Source organism: Cyprinus carpio, chromosome B13, assembly GCF_018340385.1.
Source record: "Cyprinus carpio isolate SPL01 chromosome B13, ASM1834038v1, whole genome shotgun sequence".
Taxonomy (NCBI): domain Eukaryota; kingdom Metazoa; phylum Chordata; class Actinopteri; order Cypriniformes; family Cyprinidae; genus Cyprinus; species Cyprinus carpio.
This window is the reverse complement of record NC_056609.1, coordinates 11,937,062-11,953,410: the sequence shown is the minus strand read 5'-3', so window position 1 is coordinate 11,953,410 and position 16,349 is coordinate 11,937,062. Positions and strand designations below refer to the sequence as shown.

Genomic DNA, 16,349 nt, shown 5'->3' with positions numbered 1-16,349 from the left:
GTAATCATGTTAAAAAAATCATTTTCATGGACAGATACAGAATATATAATTTAATTGTACAGCAGTTGTACTGAACATTGAGTGATGAGCATATCATCAGTCAGTAGATCTAGAGATCATCAGGATGGCTTTACAACATGACCTCCCAGCACACTGATAGTGCTGCTCATGTCTCACAAGTAAATATAGAAGACTATTAATAGCTTCTCATACACACATACAGCAAAACAGCTGCTCAGTGACCAAGCAAAGACTCCGTACAAACAAACCAAGATCTTCAAATCAAACCCTGACTTTAAAGGACACGTAAAGGTAAAAACTTAAGTTCAGAACTGGTTTGTACTACAAATGAACTTGTGTAGACATTCCTCATTGTTTTAAGCGGAATGGGAGATTTTCAAAACTTTGAACAAGACTTCTATCAGTCTGGATATTATATGAATGTTCAGCAGGAGGATGTATATGGCTATGATGCAGCCTACGTCAATCCAGACTACCATGAAGTGTGAGTGTAATATTGCTTTAATATTTCATTTGTTAATGTATATCAGCTAATGTGTTTCTGTGTGCAATTTAATTGTTGATTCATCATTTACTGTCTGATCATCAGTGATAATTCCACACATTTAGCAGATGAATATACCACTACAGCATCTTATACTGGACAGTTGTATCAGCCTGTAGTGCCACTGGAGCAAACAGAATATATAGACTCATATGAGGAAGAACCACCGCTCTTGGAAGGTAATAAAAATGATTGATTTGACCAGCAGAAAGCTGCTCGGTTAGAATGTGACTTCTGTGTGAGCTGTTCTGCACACATCACTGGAAAAATTTAAATTTTCATGCAAAATTTGCAGCTATTTCTGTAATGTGATTGCACCTTAAAGGGTTAGTTCCCCCCAAAATGAACATTCTGTCATCAATTACACGCTCTCAAGAATTTTGGTAACCAACCAGTTGCCGCTAGCCAATCATTTTCTTAGTATATAAAAAACACTATGGATGCCGATTGCAACATGCAACTGTGTTATGAACATTCTTCAAAATATCCCTTTTATGTTCAACAGAAGAATGAAATTCATACAAGTTTGGAACAACATGAAGGTCAGTGAATGCTGACAAAATTTTCATTTTTGGGTGAACTCTTTAACACTGAAAACTTGCATACTTTAGCTTTAAAAATTGGACATTGTATGCATTAATCGAACTTAACAGAAAATGTATGTTGAATGAAAAATGTGTGTATTTTTTCTCAGAGTTGGGCATTAACTTTGACCATATCTGGCAGAAGACTCTGACTGTGTTAAATCCACTGAAGCCCGCTGATGGCAGTATTATGAATGAGACAGACCTCACTGGGCCTGTTCTCTTCTGCATAGCTCTGGGAGCCACACTATTGATGGTACAAACTACATCCTGAACCTTTGTGAAACCATTAACTAGAGGTACAGGGTGATTTGTATTGCACTGGGGAAGTGAAAGCATATGTAAGGTCCAGAGCATGTACCTCTGGATTTGTGTGTCTATTATCTTGGCAGGCAGGGAAAGCACACTTTGGGTATGTGTATGGCATCAGTGCTCTGGGATGTGTTGGGATGTACATGCTGTTGAACCTGATGAGCAGTTACAGCATATCCTGTGGATGTGTGGCGAGTATGCTGGGATACTGTCTCCTGCCAATGGTGGGACTCTCTGCCTTTGCTGTTCTTTATTCCCTTCAGTGAGTATCCATAACTGTATAGAAACATTTACCATTTGAGTGTTTTACAGCCACAACAAACAAAAAACAGCTTTAGACCACAACATATGTCCAAGTCTATTTACATTTTCCATACATACCGTCAACCAACATCTTGTGAATTGAACATTTTATAAGAAACAAATCCGTTTTCACTTTAAACTGTCACTTCTAGCCAGTTCATAATCCATAATAATGAGCCGTGTGAATTACTTGTGATGCTTTTATCAGCTGTTTGGACTCTCCTTCTGACGGCACCCATTCACTGCAAAGGATCCACTGGTGAACAATTGATGTAATGATACATTTCTCCAAATCTGTTCAGATGAAGAAACAAACCTCTTGAATGGCCTGAGTGTGTGTAAATTTTAACCCTAACCCAAACCAAAAAATTTTATTTTTGGGTGAACCGTTCCTTTAGATGCTCAGGTTCTTTAATACAGGATGGATTCTGATTGATTGGCTGTTTTTATTATTGTTTTTCAGTGTTCTGAAAGTGATTGTAACCAAATTGTTTTTCTGTGTCATTATCATTATACTGTAGTTGTGGTGTGGACTCTGCTATTCTTTTAACTTTAGAACAGTTTATAAAACTATGTCTTTATTGTTATCGTTATAAATCATCGTGCTTAGTGTGAACGGACCATTGGCATTCAATGAACTGGTTTAATAAAAAGAAAATGGTTCTTTAAATTATTCAAACGTTCTTCACACTTATAAAAACATGGTTGTTTAAAGAACTGTAAAATGAAAACTTCTTTGGTGAGCTAAAACTTAAAAAAAAAACTTTTTTGGAACCTTATTTTTAGGAGTGTATAATTTTGGGTATGTTGCATTTGAATAACAAGTGGCTTTTATTTTAATGCAGGGGGCTCTCGGGAACACTGCTGGCCTTATTTGTGATTGGCTGGTGCAGTCTATCAGCTTCTAAGATCTTCAGTTCCACTCTTGACATGAGTGGACAGCAGCTGCTGGTGGCCTATCCCTGCGCTCTTCTGTACGGGGTCTTCGCCCTCCTTACTGTCTTCTGAAATCTCAAATACTATCACTCTAAGAGCAGATGAAAATACAGTTCGAACATAATTCACAGTGTTTGTCAAAGTCGTGGCAAATCAGAGTTACTGGATATTTTTGTCACATGAATAAAAAACAAAATTCTGAAAAAAAAACTTTAAGAGCTGGGTTAGCAAAATCATTTTTGATATCGGAATGCATGCATGATCTGATAGTGGATGAATCATAATTTATTATTCCAAAAATTATTAACAAAAATAAAAAGGTTGGTGTGACTTTTTATTTTAGTTTATTGCATTAAAATGTAAGAGATGTATAAAACTTGATTACAATGTTATTTTCTAAAAAAAACAAAAAAAAAAACAATCACATTCATCACAAACAATGAAAGGTCCAAATAAAGAAAAGGCACCTCAAACAAAGGCAAAGAGAATGTTCTAAGCAACCAGTTGACTTTACAGATCCCTTCAGTTCCTTTTTTCAAAAAATGCTTTTGCACAAAGTGAATATAAAATATATTTACAGAACTACAATATACACAAATATTGAAAAGCACTTATAAAAAAAACAAAAAACATTGGCCGCAGTTCATCACTTTCACACACTCAAGCCTGTTGGACATCCACCCAGGGTGATGTCCTAATTTGTGGCCCAGCATCCTCTGCTGCAGGACATCCAGGGCTGTTTTCAGACAAAATCTCATGGTCTTTTAGGCCGGTTCATAATAAGCGAATCCTTTGAAAGACACACATTATAGATTAATAGTGAAATATTGACAAGTAACATCTGGCAAGTAACTTTTAGAGTCATAACTATGAACAAAACTGAAATTAACTTGTTATAGAATTAGCAAGATAAATTATTTTGCGATTTCTTCAAGAGCAAGTAATATAACTACAATAACAGTACATTGAAAACATTTTTATACAAAAAAATACATATTCTAACAGTGAAGTCTGAACATCTAACTGAATTTATAACCAAATTTGTTTAAAACTCTTTGATCTTTAAGTTTCTACACAAGTATAAATTACGCCACACTAGTTTTAAGTTAGTTTACTTTTTTTATGTAATAATAATGAGAAGGTGTGTCCAAACTTTTTACTGGCTGTAACACTTGTTAATACTTTCACATTGTACTGTAATAAATCTTTATTATTATATCTGATAATGCGTGATACTGTATATATGAAGTGGAGTAATAATTTTCATCTGAATTATGACTTTGTTGGGTGCATCTCATGAAAACACCCGGAAATCAAAAGGAAAAATAAATTATAGGCTACTCTGTATAAAATGCCTATACTGTCATAGCAACAATACACAAAGATACAGTCTTTATTTTTCTAAGGATGTTAGTATTTCTTATTTCTTGTGATTTTTAGGTGAAATATAACCTGGACATGTTATAAGCCTATGTAAAAAAAAAAAAAAAAAAAAAGCCTCTTTCTTACAGGAATTAGTCGTTCATTAATCCTGAATGTCTTGATAAGGGTGATTGAGTTTCTATTAAAAACTCACCCATCCATTTTCCTTTTCTTCTTTTAGGCCTACAGAAAAATCTTCACAACTGAATAAATATGAATAAATGTATTGCTCCAAATAAAACTTACCCCATACATTTTGGACAGGTTGTTAAACAGCACCTGCCCCGCGCTCACTTTATCCCTCACGCCCCGAATCGTTCCGTTCTTGCTGAAGATGTTGACGCGTTTTCCGGTGAAGAGCTTCTCCTTGGTTGCACTGGCGTACATGAGCAGCTCGTCCGGTTCGCTGCCGCTGTCGTCCGGCTCTGGCCCCAGCAGCAGGCCGCTCAGGTGGCTGTTGGCATCGGTGATAACGGGCGAGTTTGCTCGCTCCGGCTCGGAGCTCGCAGTGGTGTCGGTGTCCGCGGAGTCTTCGAGCGCGTCTCTGAACACCTCCTTCAGGACGCGGCCGCTGTGCGCCGACGCCACGCGGAACCGCACTCTTCTCTCCGCTCGCTCCTCCTCAGCGCGGGATGTGCGTCGCTCCATTCTGCCGGGCAAATCTACATTATACAAATTTTGGTTGCCTGAAACTAGAGTGTGCCCCAGGTGAAGCATGCCCTGACATTAAAGGTCTTGCCTGATCTTCAGATAAAGGGCTTGTGGCACGAGGGCGTCAACTCGACACCACATGCTTTAATATTTCATAAACGCTGTCCATGGAAACCGTGGAGACCGACTTGTGTTCTCTTATGAATAAAAGATAACTCACGTGTGGCTTAAAGAACATATTGTGTGTGTCAACTAATAACAAAAACACCTAAAGTGTGAAATATTTGTTTTCCCTATTTTGACCGGTTTCCTGCTTTTTTAGCCTATTAATTTGCTCTACCATATAAGCTATATAAAGTAGTCAAAAAAAGTATTTGGGCAATTGAAAATGTCACACTTAAAAATACTGGCATAGATACAAAATATTAAACCAAGTATAGCATCTGCAAATAAATAATTTTAACTTTCTCAGCCACTTTTTGTTTTGGTGTAACCAACTGGTGTTTAGGTCAGCTTTTAAAGTCAGTTCAGGTTCATGCAAGTGTCCAAACAGAATATTGATGGTGTAGTTCATCATATATAAATGTCCCTCCTCACAGTTTGACTATAAGAAAATGTCCAAGCCATCTTGTCTCCATTTTGATTAATGTAGCCTATCTATTGGTTTATATTTTCAAACCTACACATTTCATCATGTGAAATGTTTTGAATAGGCCTACAAGTGGATTTGTGCTATATTTGCTTAAAATAAAAGGTCTATATTTCTATATTTTGCTATACAATGCAAAGACATGTATGCATGATTGATTGTGTCTTAAGTGTCCAAATACAATTTGGGGCCACTGTATTAAGTATTTGGAAATTTAATATATTTTATACACATACATTGTTTGACCTTTTTTTTTTTTTTTTTTTTTTTTTTTTTACAGTAACACATTGACAACAGTGTGTTATTTTAATGAATATTATTTTGTAGCTACCTTTTCATGTATAATATTTCATCTTTGTAATCCAAGATGTCAAACCAAATTAAAAGTATTATTTCAACATATTTCCATTATTCATTCCTTTAAAAAACGCTGAGGGGAGACTTGATACCACGCAGAGGTCACAACCCTAAATCTAAGCAAAACGGAAAGCATTTTGATTGTACTACAGGCCTATTTATATTGAGCGCCCATCTGTGCTACCGATATTGGCGAAAAAATATTTTTGGGATAATTTGGTAACTTTTCCAAATTTTTCTCTCTCGACTGCGATGTTGTTACCCAGTGCTGGCGCTAGATGGCGATGTGTCTTCGAGGCACGGTGCGTTGCTCTTAATAACTTCCTAGAGCAAGATAATCCGGAACAGCAACATTGAGGAATCTAAACCAACAGATCATTCAACGCTGCACCACTGAAATTAACTGTTTTGAGGTCTTATGAACTGGAGTACATTAGTGTCTGGGGCTGGTGAACCAGTATACTCATACTAATGCAAACTGGTGTGTTCAAGGCATAGATTCATAAAATCATATCAGACATAATAACTTCTGGACAAAATAACAGTCTCTTTTGTATTATCATTCAGTTTTCAGTGCTTAAATCGGATTAAATCCGTTTAAAAATACAGTGAGCGGTATCGTGAGTTTAGACAAAATGTATTATAACAGCTGACACTCGAATAAGGCATTTAAATAGTCCCTAAATCCGACATTTCTCAAATAGAAAGCTTATTTTCAAGTCTTTATAGATGTCATCTGTTTTGAGTTCTATGCTACACTCAACCCGATTATAGTCCAAACCTTTTATATCTGATACTCTGACTGCTGTTCTCTCTTTCCACCTGATATTTGTCTGAAATCTCTTGATGTGTTCTGATCAGCAGGTTAAGATGTCATTATGGGTGGCACCTTTGGGACGAGGTGTGGACTGCCTGCAGTCCTGCTTTGTCTGGCGGCTCTCCTCTGCGCCAATCTGCTGCTGTATTTCTACCTAGATGCCCTGTATCAGGACAATAACCCTCCTTCAGCACACACACAGTGCCCACTTCGCCACTTTAAAGTGGGCACCATGACCACCTGTACCCCTTGGCTTCAGTGCCCTGCGATTCGTGCTGAGGTCCGCCGTGTGAAACTCATTGGACAAGGGGCTGTGAAGAAGGTGAGTTTGGTTGCAACTAATGATTATTTTGATAATTCATTTTTCTATTAATCATTTAAACAAATGGAAAACAATATCATGCAAGATGTACAGTGGTGTCCAAAATTATTAGAACACTAGTATTTCCTCCAGTTAAAAAAAAATGATTTGAAGTCAGTTATTTCTATCTTTTGCTGTGGTGTGTCAGTAGAAAATATCTGATGTGTGATTGTGTTTTCTAGGTTTATCTGTCCGAGTGGCGAGGGCAGAAGGTGGCGCTCTCCGTCTTGTCATCGGAGCAGTATACAGATGATTTCCTCCATGGACTGTCAATGCTACGTGGCTTGCAGAGCGCCCACGTCGTGACGCTTGTAGGGGCGTGTGAAGAGGATGGAGTGTTTGTTACAGAGTATCACCCTCTGGGATCAGCACTGACGCTCGATGCCACCCTCGCTCAAGACCGATATCGCTGGCGAAACTCCTGGCACACTCGACTGCAGCTGGCCATAGACTACGTCGCCTTCCTGGCGTACCTGCACAGCAGTCCGGTGGGCATCCGAGTCATGTGTGACTCCAACGACCTGCAAAAAACTCTCAGCCAGTTTCTGCTCGCGTCCGACATGCGCCTGTTGGCCAACGACCTGGACGCGCTGCCTGAGGTGGAGAGGGGACGTCGAGGGGTGAAGTGCGGTCACCATGAGCTCACAGGGGACTTCGTTGCTCCTGAGCAGCTGTGGCCTTACGGCGAGGATGTGCAGTTCTCAGATGAAGCCATGCCTGGCTACGATGAAAAGACGGACATCTGGAAGATTCCAGATGTGACACGTTTCCTATTGGGGAGTGTCCTGGGAAGTGACGTCATCCATTTCCACTTGTTTCAGATCTACACGGAATGTAGGAGGAAGGAGCCTCACATGCGGCCGACGGCGCTTGAGGTCCTCAGTGTGTATCGCTCTGTCTACGACAGCATGACAGAGACTCAATCACAGAGAGTTAGAGACATGTTGTAGAGATGGGGATAGTTCAACCAAAAATGAAAATTCTGTTCTGATTTACTCCAAACCTGTATGACTTTCCTTTTTCTGTGGAGCACAAAAGAAGATATTTTGACAAATGTTTCTTATAATGGAAGTCAGTGGTCACCAAAACTCTTCTAAATATTGTGTTTTGTGTTTTGTGTTTGAAAGTCAGTAATACAGGTTTGGAATAAATGAGAACAGAATTTTCATTTTTGTGTGAACTCTCCATTTAAGTTGGAAATATAACACTGCAGCGCAATGGGTTTTGTCCATAGTCTGTATAAAAACAGGTTTTGTCATATTACATTGAAGAATATGCAGCAAATGTATAACAGCAACATCCAGCAGAGGATGAGATGCAGCATCTCAGGGCTTGAGGTCTGAATCCAGCTCATATTCTTACTTAAGCTGAGTCTAAGACATTTTGCATAACTGTACCTCATAAAAGTTCTTTTCAGATAAGTGAATAGAACTTACCTCACTGATGCAGTGATTGAGTACGTGTGGATCTTATTTTAATTTGAATAAGATATTGATCATTCTTAAAACGAACCTGCTTTTTGTTCTCTTTCAGTATTTGGAAGCCTTGAATAAATCATTTTCTCAAGAACACTGTGATTGTGTTGTCAGTATAGTATGTTAGGTGCTTTAGAAACACTGCTTCTTGAAGCTTTGAAAGACTGATCTGTTTCGGATCAGTGGTTTTGACATGACTGCAGAACATGTGTTATGGACTCGAAACACTTCAAAATCCAGATGTTTTTCAGATGAATCGTCAGTCAGTGAATACAGAAAATTGATAGTCACAACCACTTCTGATAGGAAGCGTGTATTTTAATCTGGCTTGGCACATGTTGGCGTATTTATGGTACATATTTAAAGTTAACACATTAAAAATATATATAAAGTCTTTTTAAGTTAGGAATATTTTTTAATATATGTATATATAGAGAGAGAGAGTCTAAACCGTCTTAAAACAAACAAAAAAGCAATCAAAGATGTGTCATCTCAGTTCGCTTTTAATTTATGCAGAGAAGGAACCGGAAATACGCAGTCAGTTGTATCCGCACACATCCGCAGCACACTTGTGTATGTATTAATGGATGTTTAAGCGGTTTCTGCACACATTTCAAGACGGCCTGGCTCGCAGGTCCAGTGCCTGTCCGCAAGCCGCAGGAGGGTGAGTGTGGGTGAGCCTCAAAACGGAGCCGCCAGCAACATTCGCGCAACAATGAGCTCGGGACAGCCGAGCGATAGCAAGGAGCCGCGCGCAAGTCCGCTGCGCGAGGAGGAGGACGAGGAGGAGAGCGATGAAGACAGGTGCTCCAGCAGACCATCCTCTCCGCAGGCGGGCCGCGGGGGCGCCGGGACGCAGGGCAGCTCGAGGCTCGAGGCGGACGGCAGGACAGGCTCGGGGGGCAGGGGCTCGAGCGCCTGCGACTCTCTGTTCTCGTGGATTTGCAGGAGGACAGTCCGCAGGGGGCCGTTTGTAGACCCCGCGCGGGATCATTTCCGTACCATGACACGGCTTTATTCGTCCATGAGCCCGGCCACGGATTCGGTGAACCTCAGTACACAAACCCACGGAGCTGTCTTCAACCTGGAGTACTCGCCAGACGGGTAAGTGTTGTCTCCTCGGTTATGTGCACTTTTGACTTTTGAGCATTAAAACAAATACACTTTTTACGATTATTTCCAAATTTATTCTTTGATAAACATTCTTATGTGCTGGAACAAATGCAAACTTCAAATGTAACAGTTTGCATTAACTTGTTGATGCCGTAAGTTAGCTACCAGTCAAGCAGTTTTCAAATTAATAGAAATCAAGAAAGAAATCAGTTCGTTTCAGGAAAAAAAAAAATACTGGTTGAATTGATAATGACTACTACTCTAAAGTCAAGGGGAAAACACAAATGAATGACATTTCTGATTTTGTTGTTATTTTTATTTATAATTTATATTATAATTTATAGATTTTTTTTGCAAAAAAGTAAATACAATTCCCTACAATTTGCAGAATAACTAAATGCACATAGCTTGCAAATGTCAAACTGATGAGTTGATCAGTAAAATTTTCATACTCTTATTGTCTAAACTTGCTGTTGGCCATCACATGTAAAATGATCCATTCAGTCATCAAAATCTGCCAGACATGCGCATATATATTCCGTAAATGTCTTTGACATGTATTGTTTGAGACATCTGCTAAATTGACAAGTGTGTGCTTGTGTGTGTAACATGTTGAAATCTCTTTCTAAAAAGCTTAGTGTGATGCATAGAAGCATTCATCTAGACAAAATGCATGGCATAGTAAGCTGTCCATGTCCACAGTTCACCATATGGTGAAAAGAAATGGACACATTTTGACCAGTACAGCTCTCACAAAAATAAAAAACGTAATTTTGATGACATTGGGCGCATTAACTAGGCTTTTGAAGCATGAATTAAATGTTTTGGGTGACTACATTTTGCAAGCGCACAACAGAGTTTTGATGTAAACTGTTCTAAAAATTGCACTCAGAGTTTACAGAATGTTTAAAAAAAAAAATGAGTCAAAGCAATAATTCAATTAATTAAGGAGATGTAATCAAATGTTTAATGCTATCTGTCTATTCTATATAAAGTTATCCTTGTTTAAACCTGTTTTTTTAACAATAGGATACATCTACCATAGAGTAAAGTTGTGTTCTAATTGACAAACACCTGTATAATGTTTTTTCTAGGTCAGTTTTGACAGTTGCTTGTGAGCAGACAGAAGTGCTTTTGTTTGACCCCGTTTCTTCCAGACATATCAAAACACTGGTGGATGCTCATGAGGACTGTGTAAACAACATAAGGTACATGTGCACACAATACATAATCGATCACAGTGTGCAGGAACCTCAGTTACATGAGCGAAATCTTTTCTATAACAGTTTTTATGTAAGGACTAATTCAAAACCATTTGCATGTTGAACATTAGGATTTGCATACTGCACAATTTGCATGTCTGAGTTGCTTTTTTTATCTCTTATCTTTTACACACACATATAATGTCTGGCACAATCATAAAGTCCATGAGGATGACCACAGTGTTGTCTAAGTATAAGTTTGTTTGGCTGTGTACTATTCAGGTTTCTTGACAACCGGCTGTTTGCCACCTGCTCTGATGACACCACCATCGCATTGTGGGATTTGCGTAACCTCAACTCGAAGGTGTGCACATTGCATGGCCACGCCAGCTGGGTCAAGAACATAGAGTATGATACACACACTCGCCTGCTGGTGACGTCAGGATTTGACGGAAATGTCATCACATGGGATACCAACAGGTAGGTTTTGTTACCCACACACACACATTATGTAAACAAAAACCTTTACTTTGGGTGTGATTAATCACGATTAATCGTTTAGCAGCACTATTCTGTTTGTTGTTGTTTTTTTTTTACTACTCTTTTAAGATTGCATATATAAGTAGTTGTGTGCAACTGTGTGTCATTGCACTTGCTGTTTGTTTAGGTTCACAGAGGATGGCTGTCCACACAAGAAGTTTTTCCACACACGTTATCTTATGCGGATGCGTCTGACTCCAGACTGCAGTAAAATGTTAATCTCCACCTCCTCTGGTTACCTGCTCATCTTACATGACCTTGATCTCACCCAGAGCCTTGAGGTCGGCAGCTACCGCATCCTACGGGCCCGCAGAGCTCCACTCAGCACAGGTACTTACATAAAGCATAAACAAAGATACATGTGAATCTGAAATGGTGAATACTAAACTCTGAAATTATTGAGGCAGCATGGAAATTGATTGGCATTCAAGGGGTGAATTTTGCTACAAGAAATGTAGTTTCTTTCAATTCATGAGTTGGAATTTGAACTGAATTGGAATTTGCATTTACTGTACTGCAATTCAAAGAAATTCAACACAAATAAACAAACACCATTAATACAAATTGTTTCCTGTGTGTTTTAAGATATCCATGTTGTAGCCTTTTTCATATTGTTCAGAGACTGGGCTAAATTGAATCATTCTGAGTAATTAAATGTTTTTCCACTGGTCCATAAAATAAAAGTCAAATTATTAAATATAATGAAATGTGCATAAATTGACTTCAAACATTAAGTAATATTAACAAAGCATACACTGGCAATCAAGCTTGGGGTTTTTAAATGTTTTGGAAAGTCTCTTATGCTCACCAAGGCGGCATTTATTTGATCAAAAATGCTGTAAAAAAACCGCTATATTGTGAAATATTACAATTTAATATTTATATATTTTGAAATGAAATTTAATTCTGTGATGCAAAGCTGAATTTTCAGCATCGTTACTCCAATTTTCAGTGTCACATGATCCTTCAGAAATTATTCTAATATGCTGATTCGCTCCTCAAACTTTTTATTATTGTCAGTGCTAAAAACAGCTGTGCTGCTTAATATTTTTGTGGAAACAGTGATACGTTTTTTCCCCCAGGATTTTGTTATGAATACAGCATTTCTTTGAAACAGATCTACAATATTTTGCTTGTCTCTTTACTGGCATTTTTTCAATTGTCATCAATTCAGTGCAACTCATTCAATAAAATTATCAATTTCTTAAATTTTTGAACAGCACTTCATTTTGCGTGTATGACTTGTTTATAGGTAATTCATAAAATATTAAGTAATGTCAGTTTTTAAAAAAGCGCTATTGAAAACTCCTGGGTAATTGTGTTGTGAATCCTGTGCCCGTTGTCATCATTTACAGTCAAGTCTCTTTTCTTTCAGAATGTTCAGCAGCAGGTTCATCAGCAGGTTCTAGGTCAGGAGGTTCCCGTCACACCAATGACAGCAAAACCCATCCACACAGAGAGGGTAAGACTGCGTTTAATATGTTATTTATGTACATTAGTAGTTTAGTCTTTTTATTGGGAACATCGGATGTTTAGCAGTTTTGTTTTTGATTGTACACGTTTTGAACCAAATAACTGCTTTTACTACAGAGTTTACACTCCAGTGTTCACCTTTTGTCTTTATCCAGGTCTGTCACCCAGAAACAGTCTTGAGGTTTTAACCCCGGAGATCCCAGGCGAGAGGGACCGCGGGAACTGCATCACCTCCTTGCAACTTCACCCTAAAGGCTGGGCCACGTTGTTACGCTGCTCCAGCAACATGGACGACCAGGAGGTCAGTGCTGTAACCTAAACCTAAGAAGTGTGGAACGTGCAAAATGAATTAACAGTCTCGTTTCTGTCTTTCTCAGTGGACGTGTGTGTACGAGTTTCAAGAGGGAGCTCCGCCTCGACCTCCGGTGTCTCCTCGCTGCTCTCTGCGTCTCACGCACTACATCGAGGAGGCTAACGTCGGACGAGGCTACATTAAGGAGCTGTGCTTCAGTCCCGACGGCCGGCTCATCTGCTCGCCTTACGGTTACGGCGTGCGCTTGCTGGCGTTCGATGAGCACTGTGCCGAGCTGACGGACTGCATGCCTGTGCGGACGGCTCTGCTGCGGGAGATTCGCTCCATCTACTCTCACAGCGACGTGGTGCTCACCTCCAAGTTCTCACCCACTCACTGTCAGTTCGCATCGGGCTGCCTTAGCGGACGCGTAGCTCTGTATCAACCACACTTTTAACACATACAAATGCATTAGAATTTACACTGATCGCTGGACTATTCGGAAGAAGCTTCTGATTGGTCAGGCGGATAATGGGAGAACGAAACTACCTTAAACAGAGTGTGTGGTATTTTAATTTTTTTGGTGTGTGTGAGGTCACACTGCATGTGAATGACCTTCTACATGTTTGTCATTTTTTAGATGTAATTGTTCTTTACGCTGTGTAAACTAAAGCAAGAATGAAAGCAAACAGCATTAGTTTTTCTCCACAATAGAGATTGAATGAGTCACGCGAGCATTGGAGAATTATCTTTTGGTTGCTCATCCATGCAGCACTGCAGTAACCGCTCAAGCCAATCATTTTCATGCAACTGTAAGCAGTTCAGCAGTTCCAATGGCAATTTTTGCATTTGGCCAAACATTTTAGACTTTGCAATGCCATATTCGTTTTCAGAAACATTTTTTCTGGAAGTACTTCACTTTTACTAATCGTTAGTTTTATTTTTGGACTGCTTGTCTGTAACAACACTAACTGAAGTCTGATTCAGAGATTGTCAGTGCAGTATGTACCATGTACGTGTGAGTATTGGGATGAATACGACTTCTGCTGATGGTTGACTGAATGGATTGGGAATTTTGTAATGTTCTGTTTTTCATATGCTTCTGGCCTCTACATGGACAATCAGCAGTTATGAAATGTTTAGATGCTCACGTCAGTGGGAGCTTTGAACTCTAGACGTGAGGACAATGGGAGAAGGCCGGTTTAACTGTTGGATGAGTGTTTTATACAGATAAGTTTAGCTTTCTTAAAATGAAAAAAAGAGGACAAAATCTGAATGTTCAGCTTTTCTGGGACTGGTATCAGTTAGTCATCCTTCTCAGTTATTAAAACAATGACCGCTCTTGAACATGGAAATTTAAAAGCAGAGTAACAGTGAGAGTTACCTTTATTCATCCACGATTCTTATTTGATTCACTTTATTCATGTTCACAAAACTAAGGATGCAGTGGTACAGATGTATTAAATAAAGAAACCTTTTCATATCTTTTGTTTGGCATGAGAAAGAAAAATGCTGTACAAAAAAAAAGGACCGTTGTTAAGAAAAAATGAGACTTGTATTAGCATACATTCTGACGGATTGCACTGAATATGCGTTGGCATCTGGAACCTTTGAACAGATTATTTAGGACCAGCATGACGCTTCAGGTCAAGCTCTGGATAGGGGAAATGTCATTTTTGTAAAACTCTGGTGTTCCATCATCCATATGCAATAGAAAACATGTAGAATTTAATATTATAAAACGGATAGCTTCTGTCCTTGATTCTGATTGGTTGTAAATTACTCTACAAACATTTTCTCTGCTTCTGTGTGTTGCTCAGCAACCACTTTGTTGCAACCCCATCCGTTTCTGAAGAACTACATTGTTTGGCAGAAGAACAATGTTTTTATTAATATCATTACATTTTATTTGCTTTGTTCATTTTGTAAAACCTTGCTATGTATATGGAATAACCGTTTTATAAAAGCAATAAGCCCCATGAAGCTGTGATTTACAGTGAATTTATAACAGCTAAGGGGGTTTTAGGCACATCAACACCCCTTACTGTAATAAATTCACTTTAAACCATGGCTTTTGGAGGCTTATTGCTTTCTTTTCATATAGCAGAGGGTTTTAGATAATATATACAATACCACTCATAGGTATGAAATCATTAAGATCTTTTCAAATGTTTTTGAAAGAAATCTCTTACGCTCACAAGGCTGCAATTATTTGATCAGTAATACAGTAAAACAGCATTATTGTGAAATATTACAATTTAAAGTGACTTGATGTTTGATAATTTGATATATTTTAAAATGTAATTTATTCAATGTCAAAGCTTGTGATGTTTCAGCAGTCACTACTCCAGTCTTCAGTGTCACATGATCCATCAGAAACCGTTCTAATAATATTTCTTCTTGTTATCAATGTTGAAAACAGTTGTGCTGCTGAATTTTTTTTTTTTTTTTTTTTTGAGGAAACCATGATGATTTTTTCAGGATTCTTTGATGAATAGAAAGTTCAATAGAACAGCATTTATTGGAAATAGAAATCTTTATAACATTATAAATGTCTTTACTGTCATTTATGATCAGATAATTGCATCCTTGCTTTATGAAAGTATTCATTTCCTTCAAAGCAAAAAACTTACTCCAAACTTTTGAAAGGAAGTGTATATAATAGTTTGAAAGCAGAGGTGTGGAAAATGAACTGGGTTGCTCAGGAAGTGTGAAACCCACAGGAAAACCAAAAAAAAAAAAAACATTTACCAATTGTAGATTGTTTCTTAAAGTGATGTACAAACATTTTGTACACGAGTAACAGAGTGATAATATACAATCTTTTATCCCGATGAATGTCAGTAACCACAATCCAAATAATGTATAATCAGACATTTTGTGTAAAGGGGATGTGAATCAATATATTCAATTCAATTCAATTCAATTCAAAGTTTATTTGTATATCGCTTTTTACAATGCAAATCATTGCAAAGCAACTTTACAGAAAATTAAGTTGCTACAATATTTAGGAGTAGCTTAATTAATTAATATATTCAGTCCAACTGTAGGAACAGTCTTATTGGTTTCCAAATCTTAATGAAAATGGATAAATGCTACATTTTGATTCCAGATATCCAGCTAAGGCATTGTTTTCCCTTTCTTGTTAATCAACTGTCAAATTTCCATGTGTGATTGCAAGAAATGTCCTAATACTGGTAAAGCTGGCTCTCAGGCATAATATAATGCATATGAATGTATTTTAGAATGTTTCAGCATTTCGTTACCCCAAAATAATCATACAGTTCTGATGTCAAT

At 38.2% G+C, this 16,349-nt stretch overlaps 4 protein-coding genes across 7 annotated transcripts; 3 read left to right on the top strand and 1 right to left on the bottom strand.

Annotated features, from left to right (window-relative positions):
• Positions 1–103: 103 nt before the first annotated feature.
• On the top strand, positions 104–3,089 carry LOC109065619 (protein YIPF7-like). 3 transcript variants are annotated; one of them, XM_042736570.1, is made up of 6 exons: positions 104–312; positions 386–505; positions 611–744; positions 1,260–1,405; positions 1,542–1,723; positions 2,610–3,086. In XM_042736570.1, the coding sequence occupies exons 2-6, from the start codon at positions 387–389 to the stop codon at positions 2,770–2,772; spliced, it is 744 nt and encodes a 247-aa protein (XP_042592504.1). In that variant the 5' UTR covers positions 104–312; position 386; the 3' UTR covers positions 2,773–3,086. The 3 variants fall into 3 exon arrangements, with proteins under 3 accessions (XP_042592504.1, XP_042592503.1, XP_018938141.2); XM_042736569.1 differs by having other exon boundaries at positions 104–505; positions 2,610–3,085; XM_019082596.2 differs by lacking the exon at positions 104–312 and having other exon boundaries at positions 394–505; positions 631–744; positions 2,610–3,089.
• A 22-nt stretch (positions 3,090–3,111) lies between these two features.
• LOC109065621 (glutaredoxin domain-containing cysteine-rich protein 1-like) lies at positions 3,112–5,246 on the bottom strand. Its single transcript, XM_019082598.2, has 2 exons — positions 4,369–5,246; positions 3,112–3,490 (listed from the first exon to the last, which is right to left on the bottom strand). The coding sequence occupies exons 1-2, from the start codon at positions 4,837–4,839 to the stop codon at positions 3,455–3,457; spliced, it is 507 nt and encodes a 168-aa protein (XP_018938143.2). The 5' UTR covers positions 4,840–5,246; the 3' UTR covers positions 3,112–3,454.
• An 853-nt stretch (positions 5,247–6,099) lies between these two features.
• On the top strand, positions 6,100–8,526 carry LOC109065618 (protein O-mannose kinase). 2 transcript variants are annotated; one of them, XM_042736559.1, is made up of 3 exons: positions 6,100–6,260; positions 6,641–6,918; positions 7,140–8,526. In XM_042736559.1, exons 2-3 carry the CDS (start codon positions 6,658–6,660, stop codon positions 7,905–7,907), a joined length of 1,029 nt encoding a protein of 342 aa, XP_042592493.1. In that variant the 5' UTR covers positions 6,100–6,260; positions 6,641–6,657; the 3' UTR covers positions 7,908–8,526. The 2 variants fall into 2 exon arrangements, with proteins under 2 accessions (XP_042592493.1, XP_042592494.1); XM_042736560.1 differs by having other exon boundaries at positions 6,102–6,260; positions 6,644–6,918.
• Positions 8,527–8,954: 428 nt separating this feature from the next.
• LOC109065614 (DDB1- and CUL4-associated factor 10) lies at positions 8,955–15,978 on the top strand. The gene is made up of 7 exons (XM_019082589.2): positions 8,955–9,536; positions 10,640–10,753; positions 11,030–11,227; positions 11,415–11,617; positions 12,663–12,749; positions 12,916–13,061; positions 13,138–15,978. Exons 1-7 carry the CDS (start codon positions 9,148–9,150, stop codon positions 13,507–13,509), a joined length of 1,509 nt encoding a protein of 502 aa, XP_018938134.1. The 5' UTR covers positions 8,955–9,147; the 3' UTR covers positions 13,510–15,978.
• Positions 15,979–16,349: the final 371 nt, after the last annotated feature.

Bases quoted from the DNA above. Each gene is read 5' to 3' on its own strand.
- LOC109065619 (XM_042736570.1), top strand. From the start codon at position 387: ATGGGAGATTTTCAAAACTTTGAACAAGACTTCTATCAGTCTGGATAT. The intron at 745-1,259 runs GTAATAAAAATG...ATTTTTTCTCAG, and splicing joins AGAACCACCGCTCTTGGAAG to AGTTGGGCATTAACTTTGAC. The intron at 1,406-1,541 runs GTACAAACTACA...TTATCTTGGCAG, and splicing joins TGGGAGCCACACTATTGATG to GCAGGGAAAGCACACTTTGG.
- LOC109065621 (XM_019082598.2), bottom strand. From the start codon at position 4,839: ATGCTTCACCTGGGGCACACTCTAGTTTCAGGCAACCAAAATTTGTAT. The intron at 3,491-4,368 runs GTAAGTTTTATT...TGTCTTTCAAAG, and splicing joins ACCTGTCCAAAATGTATGGG to GATTCGCTTATTATGAACCG.
- LOC109065618 (XM_042736559.1), top strand. From the start codon at position 6,658: ATGGGTGGCACCTTTGGGACGAGGTGTGGACTGCCTGCAGTCCTGCTT. The intron at 6,919-7,139 runs GTGAGTTTGGTT...TGTGTTTTCTAG, and splicing joins GACAAGGGGCTGTGAAGAAG to GTTTATCTGTCCGAGTGGCG.
- LOC109065614 (XM_019082589.2), top strand. From the start codon at position 9,148: ATGAGCTCGGGACAGCCGAGCGATAGCAAGGAGCCGCGCGCAAGTCCG. The intron at 9,537-10,639 runs GTAAGTGTTGTC...TGTTTTTTCTAG, and splicing joins CTGGAGTACTCGCCAGACGG to GTCAGTTTTGACAGTTGCTT. The intron at 10,754-11,029 runs GTACATGTGCAC...TGTACTATTCAG, and splicing joins GACTGTGTAAACAACATAAG to GTTTCTTGACAACCGGCTGT.